The sequence below is a fragment of the Solanum tuberosum genome, unplaced genomic scaffold, assembly GCF_000226075.1.
Source record: "Solanum tuberosum cultivar DM 1-3 516 R44 unplaced genomic scaffold, SolTub_3.0 scf00606, whole genome shotgun sequence".
NCBI lineage: Eukaryota > Viridiplantae > Streptophyta > Magnoliopsida > Solanales > Solanaceae > Solanum > Solanum tuberosum.
In genome coordinates, this window is record NW_006239521.1 from 70,417 (window position 1) to 88,459 (window position 18,043).

Genomic DNA, 18,043 nt, shown 5'->3' on the forward strand with positions numbered 1-18,043 from the left:
GATTCACTCTCCACTTGCTCACGAATCCAATGATATCTGACGTCGATGTGTTTTGTCCTTGCATGGTACATGGAGTTCTTGCTCAAGTCTATTGCACTCTGACTGTCACAATAGACAACATACTCCATTTGTTGCAATTCAAGTTCTTGAAGAAATCGCTTTAGCCATATCATCTCTTTGTAGTCTTCAGTAGCCGCAATGTACTCAGCTTCAGTTGTAGATAGTGCAACACACTTCTGCAACTTCGACTGCCATGATATAGCTCCCCCTGAAAAAGCAAACAAATATCCAGTAGTGGATTTTCTGTTATCAAAGTCACCTGCCATATCAGCATCTGTATAGCCCTTCAAGATTTGATCTGATGCTCCAAAACACAAGCATTCATCTGAGCTTCCTCTAAGATACCTGAGTATCCACTTCACAGCTTCCCAATGCTCTTTTCTCGAATTGTCGAGAAATCTGCTAACAATACCAACTGCGTGAGCAATATCAGGTCTGGTGCATACCATTGCATACATTAGACTTCCAACGACAGAGGAATATGGAACTTTGGCCATGCTCTCTTTATCCTCCCTAACTGTAGGACACATCTTTTTGCTCAACTTCATATGACCAGCAAGAGGTGTGCTAACAGGCTTAACATTCTTCATATTGAAGCGCTCTAGTACACGTTCAATGTACTTCTTCTGTGACAAATAAATCTTCCTTTCATCTCTGAGACGAGTAATTCTCAAGCCTAAAATTTGCTTGGCATGACCCAAGTCTTTCATAGCAAAAGACTTACGCAACTCTTTCTTCAACTCGTTAATCTTAGAAGTATTCTTGCCCATAATCAACATATCATCCACATACAACAAGAGGATGATAAAATCATTGTCAGAAAATTTTTGTACAAATAAACAATGATCTGAAGAAGTCTTCGTATAGCCTTGCACCCTCATAACAGATTCAAACTTTTTGTACCACTGTCTAGGAGCTTGCTTTAAGCCATAAAGACTCTTTTTGAGTTTGCACACAAAATTTTCTTTACCTTCTACTTTGAAGCCCTCAGGTTGTTCCATATAAATTTCTTCTTCTAGGTCACCGTGAAGGAAAGCCATCTTCACATCCATCTGCTCAATCTCTAAATTAAGACTAGCAGCCAAACCCAGAACTGTACGAATCGAGGACATTTTCACAACAGGAGAAATTATCTCGTCAAAGCCAATACCCTTCCTTTGACCAAATCCTTTAACAACCAATCTAGCTTTGTACCTTGGCTTCAAGTTGTGTTCTTCAACTTTAACTTTGAACACCCATTTGTTCTTCAAAGCTCTCATGCCCTTGGGCAATTTTACCAACTCATTAGTGTGGTTCTCATGCAGAGACTTCATCTCATCTTGCATGGCTTCAATCCATTGATCCTTGTGCTTATATTCTATGGCCTCCTCATAACATTCAGGTTCTCCCCCATTAGTGAGTAATACATACTCATTGGGTGAATAACGAGAGGAAGGAACCTGCTGCCTTGTGGACCTCCTGAGCGAAATATTTGATTCGTCCACAACTTCATGAGCAGGAGGATCATCAATAACAATATCATTGTTATTATCAACATCAACATGTTGATTCGATACATGATTAAGGGCGTCACCGTGATCATCAAACCCAACAACATCATGCATACTTGTGTGAGGAACTTCTTCTAGATGAATTATAGCATCAAAACTTGAAGATTCTAGCTTCTCCGCTTTGTCAATATCTTCAATTGTTTGATTCTCCATGAAAATAATATCACGGCCTCTCACAAGTTTCTTTTCAATTAGATCATATAGCCTGTAACCAAATTCATCTAGGTCATATCCAACAAAGATGCACTGCCTTGTCTTGGCATCTAACTTTGACCTTTCATCTTTCGGCACCTGTACAAAAGCTTTGCAACCAAATACTCCCAAATGGTCATAGGAAACATCCTTTCCATACCAAACAGTATTTGGTACATCACTTTGCAAAGCAACAGCAGGAGATAGATTAATAACATGTGCAGCGGTCAATAAAGCCTCACCCCAAAATGAGCTCGGCAACTTTGCTTCAGAAAGCAAACATCTAACTCTTTCCATCAAGGTCCTGTTCATCCTTTCAGCCAAACCATTTAGCTGAGGAGTCTTCGGAGGAGTCTTCTGGTGTCTAATGCCTTGATGCTTGCAGTATTCGTCAAATGGTCCATAATATTCACCACCATTATCAGTACGAATACATTTCAATTTCTTTCCAGTTTCTCTTTCAACTGAAGCCTGAAATTGCTTGAAGACACCTAACACTTGGTCTTTAGTCTTCAAGACATAGACCCAAAGTTTTCTCGAGCAGTCGTCAATAAAAGTGACAAAGTAGAATGCACCACCTAATGTCTTTGTCTTCATTGGACCGCATAAATCATAGTGCACCAATTCAAGCAACTATGTCTTTCTTGAAGGAGGGTAGGACTTAAAAGAAACTCTATTTTGTTTACCAGCCAAGCAGTGCTCACACTTTTCTAATTTAGCAATTTTGAAATTTAACAATAATTTCTTCTTGGCTAGAACATTAAGTCCTTTCTCGCTGATGTGGCTAAGCCTCTTGTGCCATAACGTTGAAGAGTTATCGCTCTCAACTGCATTCACCATATCAACACAAGCAGAAGCCATAGTCCAGTATAGACCACGACGTTTGTTACCACGAGCCACAACCAAGGAACCCTTAATGAATTTCCATTTTCCATCACCATTGGTACTAACATATCCTTCATCATCCAAAACACCAACAGAAATTAGGTGCAGACGAACATCAGGTGCATGTTTCACATTGTTCAAAACTAGTTTAGTTCCAACACTAGTTTCCAAACAAACTGTACCAATACCAACCACCCTAGTAACAGTCTCATTACCCATACTCAAGGTTCCAAAATCACCAGGAGTATATGAAGAGAAAAAATATTTCTTTGATGTCACGTGAGATGCGGCACCAGTGTCCACAACCCAGCTTGACTCATCCCCTGAAAATTATTCAGATGGTCTGTCATCGGAGAACCATCATGATACTCTAAACTCAACATCTGTTTTATTAAGAACATTTTATTGTTGCCAGTTTTCCGAGCATACAAACTTTCAAGATGCTCCCATAGGATTCGAGCATGTGTCTCCCTAGAAATATGGTTCAACACATTATCGTCAACTCATTGCCTAATGAATCCACAAACCTGTCTATGCAACAAATTCCACTCTTCATCTGTTTTATTATCAGGCTTTACAGTGGTAAAGACTAGTTGATAAAAATTCTTGACATAAAGAAGATCTTCCATTTTCCCCTTTCAAATGGCATAATTAACACCATTTAAAGTAACCATTCTACTTGTGTTGGCTTCCATTGTTTATCCCCAAAAAATATAGATATTGCAAACCAAAGTAAATCTTTTCTGATGTGGAAGTTCAGACTGTGCTGCAACCACAGAGCATACTCAGATAAATATTTGGTTCTGTTACCAGTTTGTTGGGAAAACACGGACAAACACAAAAATATATATGGTCAAAGTGATGGAAATTAAATGGGAAAATAATGACACTAAGAATTTTACGTGGAAACCCTTTTTAATAAGGGAAAAACCACGGGTCAAGAGGAGCAACTGATATCACTATAGTAAGGAATTTTACACTGTGTAGTCACGAATACAATACTCAAAATGACTACTACACACTCAAAAGGAATAACACTCATTTGGTTTTCACCTTACTAAAATATCGCTCACACTCTATTTTTCTTCACAGACTACTTTTCTTGTATAGTCTATGGAATACCTCACTTTGCTCTCAAAATGGTGTTTTCTCTCTAACTTGGTGTGTTTGGAAATGAGCAAAATGGCTCTCTATTTATAGGAGAAATCTACTCCTAATGATGTCACCAATGACATATAAAAAATACCAAAGTTTCAAACTTTGCAACTATGTAATTATCTTGGTAAGATTTAGTTGATATGAAGTTGTACCAACTTAAGACTTTAACCAAAATGGGCTTGGAACCCCACAAACTTCGCATCAAATATACTGCAATATAACTTAAAAGTTGACCTGTGTCCCCCCTAATTCAGCTCATACGGTCATCTTTTTGGTCCAGTACACCCGTCTGTTCCAAAGTGGATTTTATTTCCTTTGCAAGTCCCACACCGTCCACAAATGATTCTGTAGTTCCATTGTTCTTTCTAAATTAACTCATTTGATTGTTTTCATTGTATTAATTTTACTTCTCTATGAAAATTCATATGCATTTGCTCCCGCTGTTCTTTCCAATTTCTAGAATCATAACAGAGTTTTAACCTCTCCACCCTGTACGAATCCCTAGCAATATGCCCATTTATGTAAAAATGAGAATATACTAAGATGTAGAATTAATAGCAAAATCAATTCATGTTCTAGTCCTGCATTTGACCATAATGCCTCAAAGTACCCAAATTTTTCTGCTACTTTTTCCCTGGATGCAATATGCTATAATATCACTCTTAATTTAGAGCACTATTAAAAAAAAGGGTAACATAATGCATAATAGTATAATCAATACACTACAAAAAAACGAAAATATTGCGGCGGTTTTATTACGGCGGTTTCCAAAAACCGCCACAAATATAAAATAATACGACGGTTTATAATACGTCATTTTAAATATTTTAGTAGCGGCGGTTCGGACTTAAATTACGACGGTTTGAACCGCCATTAATATTTTTAAAAAATTAAAATTTACCCAACAAAATTATTATATCCTTTGATTTACTCATTTATTTATTAAAGTAGTATAATTTGTCCAACTATATTTATTACCATCTTTTCCTTACATTTAAATTTTCTCATCTATTTTAGTATATTTAATTATTATTCTCCTTTCCTTAATAATTATAAATATTAGAATATTAAATATTTATTACTCAAATGCGAAAAAAAAGCAATTTGCCTAATTTGGTCGCTGACAGCCATTTAAATTGCTAATTACTGAAATTATTTTATTCTTATTTCCTTATTTACTTCCTTAGTTCCTTACTTCAAAGCATTTATGTTCCGTAGCTGAAGGATATTGAGCTCTCAATCACTCAATAAATCAAGCTCAAATCACGGTAAGCTCTCAATTCACTTTAAATAACACTCAATTCACTGTAAATTTTCAATGTAAGCTCTCAAACCTCAACCAATTGTAAGTTTTTTGAGTGAATCTGAATTTTTTATGAATCTATTTATCATCTATTTGTTTGAGTTTGTAGAGATTTGTTTGGGTCATGCATGTTTGAGTTTGTAGCGATTTGTTTGGGTCATGCATGTTTGAGTTTGTAGCGATTTGTTTGGGTCATGCATGTTTGAGTTTGTAGCGATTTGTTTGGGTCATGCATGTTTGATGTATTATTCTGTAGAGATTTATTTGGGGTTTTACTTTTTGTTATATTTCTGTACAATTCTGTAGAGATTTGTTAGGGGTTTTAGTTTTTGTTATAGTTCTATCTTATTCTGTAGAGATTTGTTGTTATAGTTTGATTTTGCATGTTATAGTTTAATTGTAGTCCAAAGAGGAGCCTTACAGAAATACTGAAGTTATGATCTAGAGTTCACTTTCTTTTCCAGTTTCAAGCCTTAGAGTTCACTTTCTTTACATTTTCGAGTCACTTCTCATATTAATTTACTGGTGCTATTAACTTAAATTTCATATTTGGCTTGATAGGTAAAAATATGAATTGGCTAGAATTACAAAAATCAGTATTGGCCTTCTGTCTTGCTAGAAGTAAGAAAATTCTCAGTAATTTTGGCATTTGATAGGTTCTATTTTTAGTTTTTTACTTTGATTGTTTGGGATGTAGATTGAGAATCTGATAGTGATGATGTAATATACAAAATACTAGATATGAGTTCTGCAAACTAGTTAGTGAACTGCAGTTCTTTTACTCAATTAAGTAAGAAAATTAGAGTATTTTTCTTGAAAATAAGGAATTCAAACTGTTAGCATTACAATTAGAGTATTTTTCTTGAAAAGCTTAGTTGTTATTTACACTTTTCATTTTGATATTATGATATTATTTAATTTTAAGTTGAATTGCTATGTCGTTCTTTCTAGCCATGTCAATTGATAAATCTTGGATTGGCAAGCCAAGAAATACTCCTGAATATGTAGATGGGGTTAGGAACTTTCTGAATTTTGCCTTTGAGTATGGATCTATTGACGGACATGTAATTAAGTGTCCATGTTCGAGGTGTGGCTTCAATAAGTGGCATGAAAGAGATGTAGTTCAAGAACACTTAACTTTAAAGCCTTTTCCAGAAAAATTATAAATTTTGGTATTTTCATGGTGAAGATTCAAATGCAACTATAACACAAACATTTCAGAGTACACGTGATGTAGAAGAGACCTTGCAGCCCCATAGTCCAATGGAATTCATGGTTAATAATGCTTCTAGGTTCATTGAAAACAATATCAATGTACCTGATGTGTCTTGTGAGCCTATAAATGGAGAAAAAAATATTAAATAAAGAGCATACTGAAAGGCAGGATGAAGATTATGCCAAGTTATTTGAATTGATTGAAGATGGCAAGCAACCATTATACGAAGGGTGTAAAAAGTATTCCAAATTGTCGTTTCTAATCAGATTGTATCACATAAAGTGTTTGTGCCGAATGACTGACAAAGCGATGGGTATGATATTGGAATTGTTAAAAGATGCCTTTGAAGATGCCAAGATTCCTGCTTCATTTTATGAGGCCAAGAAAACCATCAATACACTTGGTCTTAATTATACCAAGATACATGCTTGCCCAAATGACTGTATGTTATATTTTGGAAAATACGATGAAGGCTTGCAAGAATGCAAAAAATGCAAGACATCTAGATGGAAAGATAAAAATAAAAAGCAACCTGCAAAGATTTTGCGTTACTTTCCACTAAAGCCAAGGCTGCAAAGACTGTACATGTGCTCTAAAACTGCTGAATCTATGAGATGGCATTTTTTGGGGGGTAACCAAGATGGATTGATGAGACATCCTAGGGATTCTCAGGCTTGGAAAACATTTGACTTGCTTCATCCTGAATTTGCTACGGACCCTCGAAATGTACGGCTAGGCCTAGCTAGTGATGGTTTTAATCCCTTTGGAGCAATGTCAACAACCTATAGTATTTGGCCAGTGATTCTTATTCCATACAATCGTCCTCCTTGGGAATGCATGAAGCAATCTTCATTCATTCTCTCAATGATCATTCCAGGAAAAAAAATGCCAGGAAATGACATAGATGTCTACTTACAACCTCTTATCCAAGAGTTGAGGGAATTGTGGTACGATGGAGTGCAAACATTTGATTCTTCAAAAAAAGAAACATTTAAAATGCGTGCAGCTTTAATGTGGACAATTAGTGATTTTCCCGGGCTTGGTAACTTATCTGGATGGAACACATACACTGAGTTTGCTTGCCCCACATGTAATTTTGCTACAAATTCTTATAGGTTGATTCATAGTAGAAAATGGTGTTTTATGGGACATCGTCGTTTTCTTGAAAGTGGCCATCGGTTTAGATTACAACGACTTCGTTTTAATGGAAAAATCGAGCAACGGGAGCCACCAATTACATTATCAGGATCAGACATCTTGAAACAAATGGAGGGCATTCCAGTTAATTTTGGGAAAAAACCCGAGATGAATAATAAGCGCAAAAGAGCTAAAGGAAAACTTGTTAAAGATGAATCGAGACAATGGAGAAAGAGAAGCATATTTTTTGACCTTCCTTATTGGGAATCTAACTTGTTGCGTCATAATCTAGATGTTATGCACATTGAGAAGAATGTGTGTGAGAATTTGATATACACTTTGCTTAGTGATTCTGAAAAATCAAAAGACAATCCTCAAGCTCGAAAGGATCTTAAAGAAATGGGTATAAGACAAGAACTTTGGCTAGATGAAAATGGAAATTATAAGCCTTCTTTGTTTACTATTTCAAATACAAAGAAAAATGGTTTTAAGAAAGATGTATTTTTGAGAACTTTAAAGAATGTCAAAATGCCTGATGGATATGCAAGCAACATTTCGAGATGTATTGATTTGAAACAACGAAAGATCTTTGGAATGAAGAGTCATAACTTTCACATTCTCATGGAACAGTTGTTACCAATTGCAATACGTAAAGTTTTACCTGATAAGGTGACTGCCGTGCTAATGGAGTTGAGTTCGTTCTTTCGACAACTATGTGCCAAAAACTTAAGTCTGTCAGACCTTGACAAGCTGCAGTCTCGATATGTTCACACTATTAACCACTTAGAAATATTATTTCCTCCCACATTCTTTACAATCATGGTTCATTTGACTTGTCATCTAGTCGCTGAAGCAAAACTTGGGGGTCCAGTGCAGTATCGGTGGATGTATGCTATTGAAAGGTAATTAAAATTTCATTTTTTAATTGGAAGTTATTCTTTAAGTCAAATATGTAAAATTGTATCTATTTACTAATTATTCATCTTGTGGTCAGGTATTTAGGACACTTGAAGTCCTTTGTGCGAAACATGTCACAACCAGAAGCTTGCATAGCTGAAGGACACGTTGCTGAAGACGCTCTTAACTTTTTTTCTCAATATCTTGAAGAGATCGAGACAAGAACTAATAGGCCACACCGTGTTAATGATTATCCTGAGGACAGAGGCTCAACAAATTCTAGTATTTTTCCACCAGTTGGTAAAGGAGTAGGAGCTGAAACATTTGAGTTGTCACCTATGGTGAAACGCCAAGCACATCGATATGTGGTACTCAATTGTCCACAAGTCATGCCATTCATTGCGTAAGTATTTAAGGAGTTTTGGCCATTTAGCTTTAAATTTGGTATCATACACATGTGTTGAATGTATATTAAATTGTTGAGCCTGTAATCAGGAATTCAAAATGTAGCTTCACCTATTAATAACAGTGAAACATCACTCGTAATAGAGTTTTTTCATATTTAGTTTCGACGCTTTGTAGCTTTTAAGTTGCCATTACGACTTACAGTTAACTTTCATAAGTCAATTTAATAAAAGATTCTCAAAATTAGCAATTTGGATGTTCTATTGAGTTATTGAGCTAGTAGATTATTTTCAGTGTGAGTCATCACTATTTCAACCACAGGCTCAAGCTTCATCTTCATCATCACAATCACAATAAAAAACAAGTCAACATGTTCCATCTTCATCATCTGATGGAGAGTCTTCACAATCTATCGTTCCATCTACTTTCGATGGAGTTTCTTCAAAGCCAACTAAACGTAAAGACAACGAAGACAATCATGATTGGTTTGTCGATGTTATAGGTACATACAAACGATAAACTTTATTATAATTTTTAACCTTCTTAGCAACTAACGTAAATTTGATCTTTATTTTATTTTAGATCAACATCAAGTAACAAAAACGGTTAGAATGAAGATCAGGGATGTCCATAACATGGAAAAGGGATTGCGGATAATTGTAGAATGCGATGAATATGCTGTACCTATTGGAAAAGCAGCCGGCATAATTGCAGGAGTTATGGGGCAGCTTGCCACAAATGCTCTGTACTTTCCAATCAGCTTTAAAAAATGGCCAGACATGCCAGATTCTTACTTGGATCGTGTTTTTGATGAAATCCTAATGGTACTTCCTTGTTAATTATTTTGCTTAGCTTTAATCTTTTAGTTATATATGTAAAACTGCAGTAAACTAACATTGCTTTTTGAAGGCTCGATTTCTCTTTATGATTGATCATCAAAAAGCAAAAAAATGGGCTGGCAGTAATCTTAACAAAAAGTGGAAGGACCACAGGCATAAATTATGGCATGCCGCGAAAAATCCATTATTGAGTAAAGAAGAGATCATTAGAAAATCTCCGAATGGCATACCCATGGATCAATGGGCACTGTTTGTCAATTATCGCATGGACGAGAAAACACAAGTACTTAATGCTTCCTTTTTTTCTTTCTATTGCTTGTTCTTCTCTGCCATTGTTGTGACCGATTATTTACTTTCTACTGCTTCTTCTTTTCTGTCACATATTTCTTCTTTACCTGAAGTTAACTGTTCATATTGTTCCAATTTAACCTGTAGAAACTTTGCAAGAAGAATCAACAGATTCGACAAAATCAAATTCCTCATACCGGAGGTGCTAAGAGTTTGGCTAGAAGAAGAGCTGAAATGGTAGTTTAATACAATGTTCTTAGATAAATATACTCTTAATTAATTATTAATGTCTTACAATTTGAAAATTTTAGATGGCAAAGGGAAAAGCTGTTGATCGAGGCAAAATGTGGACTGAGACTCATAAGAGAAAGGATGGAAGTTATGTAACTGAGGCGGCTAGAGAGATTGGGGTAAGTATTCTCTTTATATATGATTACTCGAGTAGCTATTTAATCAGATTTCTGGTTATGGTGACATAGCAAAAAAGACTAATGCTTCAATTGTGTTATTGAGGACCAAAAATTAGTCTTCCTCTGTGTACTAATTCTACCATGCAGCAGCAACAACCTGTTGTTCTTGCCCTTCTTCTTAATGGGTTGCTTGTTGTGAATCAGAGACAATAGCATTTGAAGACGATACCAAATTGTACAATCTGGAAATTTGTAATACAAAGATACATGGTCCCTCTATCTTCATAGAGTCATCAACTAGTATTTGACACAATAGTATGCTTGTTTTCACAGGAGAAAATTGAAGAAATTCGAAGTCAAAGGCCAGAAAGTATTGTCGAAGTTTCACCTAATGATGCTCTTGGCATAGTACTCGGTCCCGAACATCCAGGTCGTGTTCGAGGGTTAGGCTTGGGTGTTGTTCCAACTATGGCATTCAAACAAACATCTAGGAGATTTAAGCATGTTAATGTGAGTTCATCTAGCTCTAGTAATCCAACTCCAAAGTGGCAGCAAGAGATGACGAGTATGAAATCACAATTAAATGCGCTACTCAGCTTATATCAAAAGAACATAGGAAACATCCCTGAAGAGTTTGCTCACTTATTTCCACCTCCTCCACAGGTATGACCATTATAAACATCTATGTTTTATATGCACTCTTTTTTTAAGAACATATCTAAGAGTCTTAACTCTTTCTTTACGTACTCTTCGGTATGAAGTCATTTCTGATTTGCCTTCACAGACTTGGTGGTGAAAAGTTTCCCTCGTCTCGATTCACAATAGATACCAATTTGTTTTTGGACAGCATTTTACCTGTTCTGGGTAAAAAAATACCATAATGTTGTTACTATCCTTACAATAGGTTGCCCCCGTTACAAAATAATTAGTGGGTTGTATGAATACTTGTAGTCATTCTTTGATACATATATTTTTGGAGTATATGATCATCAGCTTTCCTGTCAATTAATATATTTTATTTTATTTTTGCAGGCATCAGATTTAGAAAGTGGTGCTCATCAGTCACCAATCAGACCAACCATCGATTAGAATCTTCAGATGAAAGTATAAAGGATGGAGGACTAAGTATAAACTGGAAATCATTTTTAGTATCTTCTTTTGGATATTCTTTTTGAATGACACTTGAAATTAGTATTTTGATGATGTAATTTTGAAGTTTTGAATAACACTTGAAATTGGTATTTTGATGATGTAATTTTAGAGCTTTGAATAACACTAGTATTTTGATGATGTAATTTTGGAGTAATTTTGTTTAATATGATGAATATTTTGCTCATTTGATCTTTTATGTTGTGTTAAAACTACTAATTATACAAATTTAAATATATGGTGCAATAAATAGGATGTAAATATGAATTGACAAAATTAGAATATATGATTATTTATGGCGCCACGAACTGATCATTACAGCGATTTCGAACCGTCGTGATATATAAATATTTTTTTACAATTACGACGGTTATAAACCGCCACAATATACAACAAAAAATGTCGCATTAACAAAGGAATATTATAACGATTTATATATATATATTACGTCTGTGACAGACGAGATTGTATATATATTACGACGGTTTCTAAAATGTCGCATTAACAAAGGAATATTGCGACGGTTTATATATATATATTACGTCTGTGACAGACGAGATTACGACATTTTCATAAAACGTCGTTATAGTGCATTGTGATGGTTTGAAACCGTCGTATTACCTATAAAAAAAACTGTCGTAATAACCCCAGTTTTTTTGTAGTGGAAGAAATCTTACGGAAAAAAAATGCTATCTCAATCTGAAGCACATTACCAAGTTGCGGGGGGGGGGGGGGGGGAGCATTAACAAAGGAATATTGCGACGGTTTATATATATATATTACGACGGTTTCTTAAAAACCGTCGTAAAATGTTTGTGACAGACGAGATTACGACAGTTTCGTAAAACGTCGTTATATTGTATTGTGACGGTTTGAAACCGCCGTATTACCTATAAAAAACCGTCGCAATAACCATGTTTTTTTTGTAGTGATAACATAAGGAAGTATCCGACTAAATTTGATTGTCTTCTTGTTAACTGTGACCTCTACCTTGTTTTGATTTAAAAAAAACAAGGGGAAAGTTGATTACTGTGCTCATTTGATATACACCATTGTCACTCTTACACTCATCTATTAGATGATTGATATGTCATCTGAAAATGCATTTTTGTTGATAGACACTAATTGTCATTTATTTAAGATTTGTCTCACGTTCCTCATTGTGTTTTTCGGTGAACATGGCTTTGTTGTTAACACTCTGTAATAGAGCCTTCACCTCTACGTTATTCTTCTTGGATGATTCCATCTAGGCAGCCATTATCGTACTATTTTTCACTTGAGAAAATATTTGGTGTTTGGAACATTACAAAGCTTAGAATTAAGTTAAATTTGGTAGTTGTTCTGGCTGCCGCAAAATGCTATTTATAAGTCAAACTATTTCAGTCATCGTATTGCCTAATGTCATTATATGTGGCCTTCTCAACAATTTGAGGAGACTGTTTCTGTGTTCTGTAACCTAAAGTCAGCTTACAAGACGGAGCAATTTGCAAAGCACACCTACAATCTTAAATCATTATTCTTGAGGCACGTACCTTATATGATGTTTCATGATCAAATTACCCTAAAACTTGTTGATTTTCATTGATAATGATAATGTTCCGCCCAACTTACACGCACATCGACTATTTTACTGGCCGTGTCGGGTAACTCCTACTACCAAACTTAGGCAGCTAGAATTTCTTGATTTCTTCAATACGTTTAAACACCTAAGCTAATGTCGCTCCTTACTTTATTTGCAAATTTTGTTTGACCTCAAATAATGTTAGGATTTTTGTTGCTCAATCTATTGCAGTATTTGATTCTAGACAGAATTTTTACTCTCTTATTTTCTATTCATAACTTTTCTCGAAACAGTGTTTCAAAACCCAAAATTCCTAATTTCAGATTTTTTTCGATCAACACAACAAGCTCACACTTCAACATCTACCCTACATGTCCTATAATAAATCAACAGATAACTTTAACACCCATTATCTTTTCGAACAAACTCACCTAATTTAATAAAAGAGAAATCTTTAACAAAAAATTGTCTTGTAACATAGTATAAATTAAAAATACTTGCATTTAGAAGGTAAAACCTGAGATTAACTTGAAGGGCTCTTGAAATCTTAGCCAACTAAAGGAAGATGATATCCAATACATGTGATGACGTCTGAGAAACAACTCATAAAATCTGGTTGTGCCCTCGAATATGCAGATAATTAAGCAATAAACATAAAAATAAAACCAAACAAAAAAAAGATAATCAAAGAAGAAGAGTTGCAGTTTGTGCTTGCCTGGTTTTTTATTTATTTATTAAGTAAGCAGAGAAAAAGAGATAGAGACAGAGAAGAAGAGCCACTACGTGTTTATCCAACAGCAAAATGTAAGACACTATTTGAATGGATATCAGCTTGCTAGAATGGAATGACCAAAATGCCCTTATTTTCAAATTTAATGACAAACAAGCAGTCATGTTGAAATGTTTGGAAACTCTCTTCTAAAAAAAATATATATCTATTTGGATTTGTTAGAATTTCATATTTTAATACCCCCATGGTCTACGTTGTGTGCATAGTTGTTCTCATAAAAAAAAAACTATAGCAAAGTTTAAGAATTTTACCACCGCCATACGGCCCATACCTAAGTCTAACCTTACTAGGAAACCTTTCATACACAGAGAGAAACTTTCTTTTCATAATTTGGTTCCATTATAATTTTTCATAATTTGTAGTAACAATATTTATGTTACCAACTTTTAATATCTATAAATTATACTCACGTTGTGGTTAATTTTCAATTTATCGCACCATCAAGTCCAATGTCAAAATTGTAATCTATTTGCTTTTTCAGAAATCACACTCGCAGAAGTATCCGATAAACAAAGCAAAATCCTGATTGACGAAAATTAATTTTTGAAATTGGTCTCTACATCTGGCGGTTCTTTTCATAAATATGTGCAGTCTCACTAAAACATTCATAACTTGGTGTAGCGTCCAAATGATAAGCGACTTGACTCTTTATAAATTAGACTTTGAACGCTATGGCATATCCAAGAATCTAAGGTAAAAATCCTTCTGGGTTGACAGGAGTCAATTTTTGAAGTTGGCCTCCAGATTTGTCTTTTCTTCTAATCACAATTTGTATGGTCTAACCAAAATGTTTCTATCTTGGTGTAGGAGAAGACAAATGGCATACCGCTTGATTCTCTAGTGAAACTAGATTCAAAAGGCTGCAACATACCAAAAATTCATTGGAAAACTCCACCAGGACGGGCAGCAATCAATTAGGAATAAGTGACAAGTAAAAGTGAACGGATGGATTAATTTCATAAACCTCCCTTTAGATTTGCTTTAATAACACTGATTTCTCTTGTGATTTGAGATATTACACTAACCTCCCTTATATGGATATTTTTGTAACATAATTTATTTAAATGATAATTTATCTATGTTCTTCCTCATCTACCATTAAGAAAAATCGTAACACCTCGCTATTTGAAAAACTAGAAAGAGCTAGAATTAGAAAGAGTCATATTTGGAAAGAATGAAAAAATATGGAAAATTGGTTAAGTTATGTTAAGTTTGAGTTTTGGGTCAACTTCAAACGACCATAACTCCTAGTTCAGGATGAGTTAGGTGTGCTACCAGATACCGTAGGAAAGATCTTTGAATTATATTTCCAACGCCGCCGAGTTTTCTCAATTCCGAGTTCGTATGAGGGAGATATGTCCATTCAAAGTTGGATTGTCTAGATAAGGAAAGTCAAAACCGGATTTTAGGAGGGTATTATGGTCTATTCACTATCCAATTATTTAAATTTCGTTTTTGGTAATTAGGTTGGGACCTAAACTGATTTGGTTCAGTTTACGTTCATAAAAAAGAGTTAGGGTTTTGAGAGAAAAGAAAAGAAGAGGAGAAAAGAGGAGAAGAGACAAGGAATCGTCAAGTTCTTGAAGAATTGCTTGTGGATTTCGTCAAGGGGTGATCCCTACGAGGTATGTGAGATCACATAGCGTTGGGTTAGTTCACCCACGCTCCAACCATGCTTGATTCATTGTAATTATGTTCTTGAAAGAAGAGTTTATGAGTTCTTGATGAATATTGTTGAAAGTTTCGTTTGAATCTTAATTGTTGAAGTTGTTGAGAAGTTCTTGAGTTTGATTCATAAAATTAGATGTCGTTTTAAGTAGATTCTTGCATATTTTGATTATGTAGTTGAATCTAAGTGTTTGGGAAAGACCCAATTGAATTTAGAGGGTTTAGAGTTGAAAAACGACCAAGAGAATTCGTCAAAAATCTGGGAAAAAGGGTGGGGCACCGCGCCACTCAGAGCGCCCCACAAAGTTCTCTGAAGTTTGGCCTCTGGGGTGCCGCGTCAGCCAGAGCACCCCATGTAGTTTCAACTCTGGCGCCCCTCGCCACTCAGAGCGCCAGGGACGCCAAGTTCTCTACCCCTTTCCCACTTCTTTCCGTTTGAGTTCCCTAGCAACGTCCCTAAGTTTTCTAGTTGATTTCTACACTCTAAGGTACGTCTAAACATCATGAAATAATCCATAAAAATGAGATCATGAGACTTGAATCCATAATTCAATTCAAGGAAAGTTAAGAGTCAAGTCAAGAGAAGTTCATAGAGTTTTCTAAAGGTCTTTTACAAATGTTTTAACTTTATTTTAAGACTTGAGTTCTGAGTTAAGTAAAGTGTAAAGATTGAACTTCATATCTTCAAAAGAGTATATGGGGACTATGTATATCCAAAGAGTAAAATGTTTTCACATTTAATCTCCACCAGGTCTGCACGGACAGGGGGAGAACACTGTATGTCAGCTTCACAAATCTTTGTATGGCCTTTAGCAATCATCGAGAAATTGGTTTCTCACATTTTCAGAAGCTATCCGTAAAGCTGGTTTTCAACAATCAAAGGTTGATTATTCCCTTTTCACCAAGGAAAAAGGTTCATCATTCATAACAATACTTATCTATGTTGACCACATACTTCTCACAGGAAATGATCTTTAAGAAATTGAACGCATCAAAGGTTTCTTCTCAAACGCTTCCGCATTAAAGATCTTGGAGAGTTGAAGTATTTTTTAGGTATTGAGTTTTCTCGTTCAAAGAAGGGCATCTTTATGTCTCAGAGAAAATATGCAATAGACATTTTGCAAGATTCAGGAATCTTAGGAGCAAGGCCTAAAAAGTTTCCAATGGCACAAAATTTGAAGCTAACTTCTACAGATGGAATTGTACTGAATGATCCAACAAAATACAGAAGACTAGTTGGTAGATTGATTTTATCTCACCATCACAAGGCCTGACATTGTCTATTCTGTTCGGACACTTAGCCAATTTATGCAAGAGCCTAGAAAACCTCATTGTGATGCTATTGTGTGAATTCTCAAATATATCAAGGGTACTCCTGGTCAAGGTTTGTTATTTCCTTCCACAAACAATCTTATTTTAAAGGCCTTTTGTGATTCAGATTGGGGTAGTTGTCGAGCCACAAGAAGGTCTGTTACAGAATACTGTATTTTTCTTGGAAATTTACTTATCTCATGGAAATCAAAGAAACAATTAGTTGTTTCTAGATCATCAGCAGAGGCGTTGTATCGAGCTATGGTGAACACTTGTTTAGAACTTACATGGTTAAGCTATATACTTCAAGACTTAAGGATCTCAAATGTGACTCCTGCAAAACTATTTTGTGACAATCAAGCTGCCTTACATATTGCAGTGAATCCAGTCTTTCATGAGCGAACAAAACATATTGAAATAAACTGTCACATAGTTCAAGAAAAGTTGCAAGCAAAACTGATAAGTCCTTCATATGTTCCTGCACACTTTCAATTAGCAAACATCTTTACAAAGTCTTTGGGAAAAGATCAATTTGTAACATTGCGCAACAAGTTGGGATTTCATGATATTCACTCTCCAACTTGAGGGAGAGTGTTGAGAAAATACATATCTTGTACATATATTCTTGTCTATTTAGTTTCCATATTAGTAGATCAAATCCCATTAATTGGGGATCACAATTTCTTACCTAAAGCTAGGCTAGATTGATTTGTATCAAGCTGTATAAAAATCAAGTTGTACATATATCAGATTGTGAATAAAGAAAATCACTTCAGCAAAATATATTGTTTTCTCTTCTTTTTCAAGAACTAATTTATGTCGATTTTTAAAACTAACAAAAATCGACGGACATGACCGATTGTCCCTCAATATTATCCATCTTGTCCATTGATTTAACGAAGACAAAATGATGCACATTCCGTGGATTTTCCCCAATTAAAAATCAAAGACTTTTGACAAGTGAAGTGACTAGATAGGAACAATGCTACTTTCGAAGACTTATCAAGTAAACGTATACTTGTATATAAAGAGATGCTAAGTCAAAGCTATTGAGGTCTATTAAACCGTAAAAAAAGTTGTAGCTCTATATAAACACTCTGTTAGTTAGAAAAGAAAGTAGAGCAATAGTGGAGATATGGGGAACATTAAGTTTTTGTTGTTAGTATTTTTTTTCTTATAGCAATTGTGGCGAATGGTTGTTGGGAGGAAGAGAGAAGTGCTCTC

At 35.1% G+C, this 18,043-nt stretch overlaps 2 protein-coding genes across 2 annotated transcripts; both read left to right on the plus strand.

Annotated features, from left to right (window-relative positions):
- The first annotated feature begins 6,673 nt into the window (after positions 1 to 6,673).
- On the plus strand, positions 6,674 to 8,805 carry LOC102603831 (uncharacterized). Its single transcript, XM_006366038.1, has 2 exons — positions 6,674 to 8,403; positions 8,496 to 8,805. Exons 1-2 carry the CDS (start codon positions 6,674 to 6,676, stop codon positions 8,803 to 8,805), a joined length of 2,040 nt encoding a protein of 679 aa, XP_006366100.1.
- A 418-nt stretch (positions 8,806 to 9,223) lies between these two features.
- LOC102600573 (uncharacterized) lies at positions 9,224 to 11,620 on the plus strand. Its single transcript, XM_006366031.2, has 7 exons — positions 9,224 to 9,305; positions 9,386 to 9,627; positions 9,713 to 9,925; positions 10,078 to 10,167; positions 10,242 to 10,340; positions 10,674 to 11,003; positions 11,373 to 11,620. The coding sequence occupies exons 2-7, from the start codon at positions 9,415 to 9,417 to the stop codon at positions 11,427 to 11,429; spliced, it is 1,002 nt and encodes a 333-aa protein (XP_006366093.1). The 5' UTR covers positions 9,224 to 9,305; positions 9,386 to 9,414; the 3' UTR covers positions 11,430 to 11,620.
- The last annotated feature ends 6,423 nt before the right edge of the window (positions 11,621 to 18,043 follow it).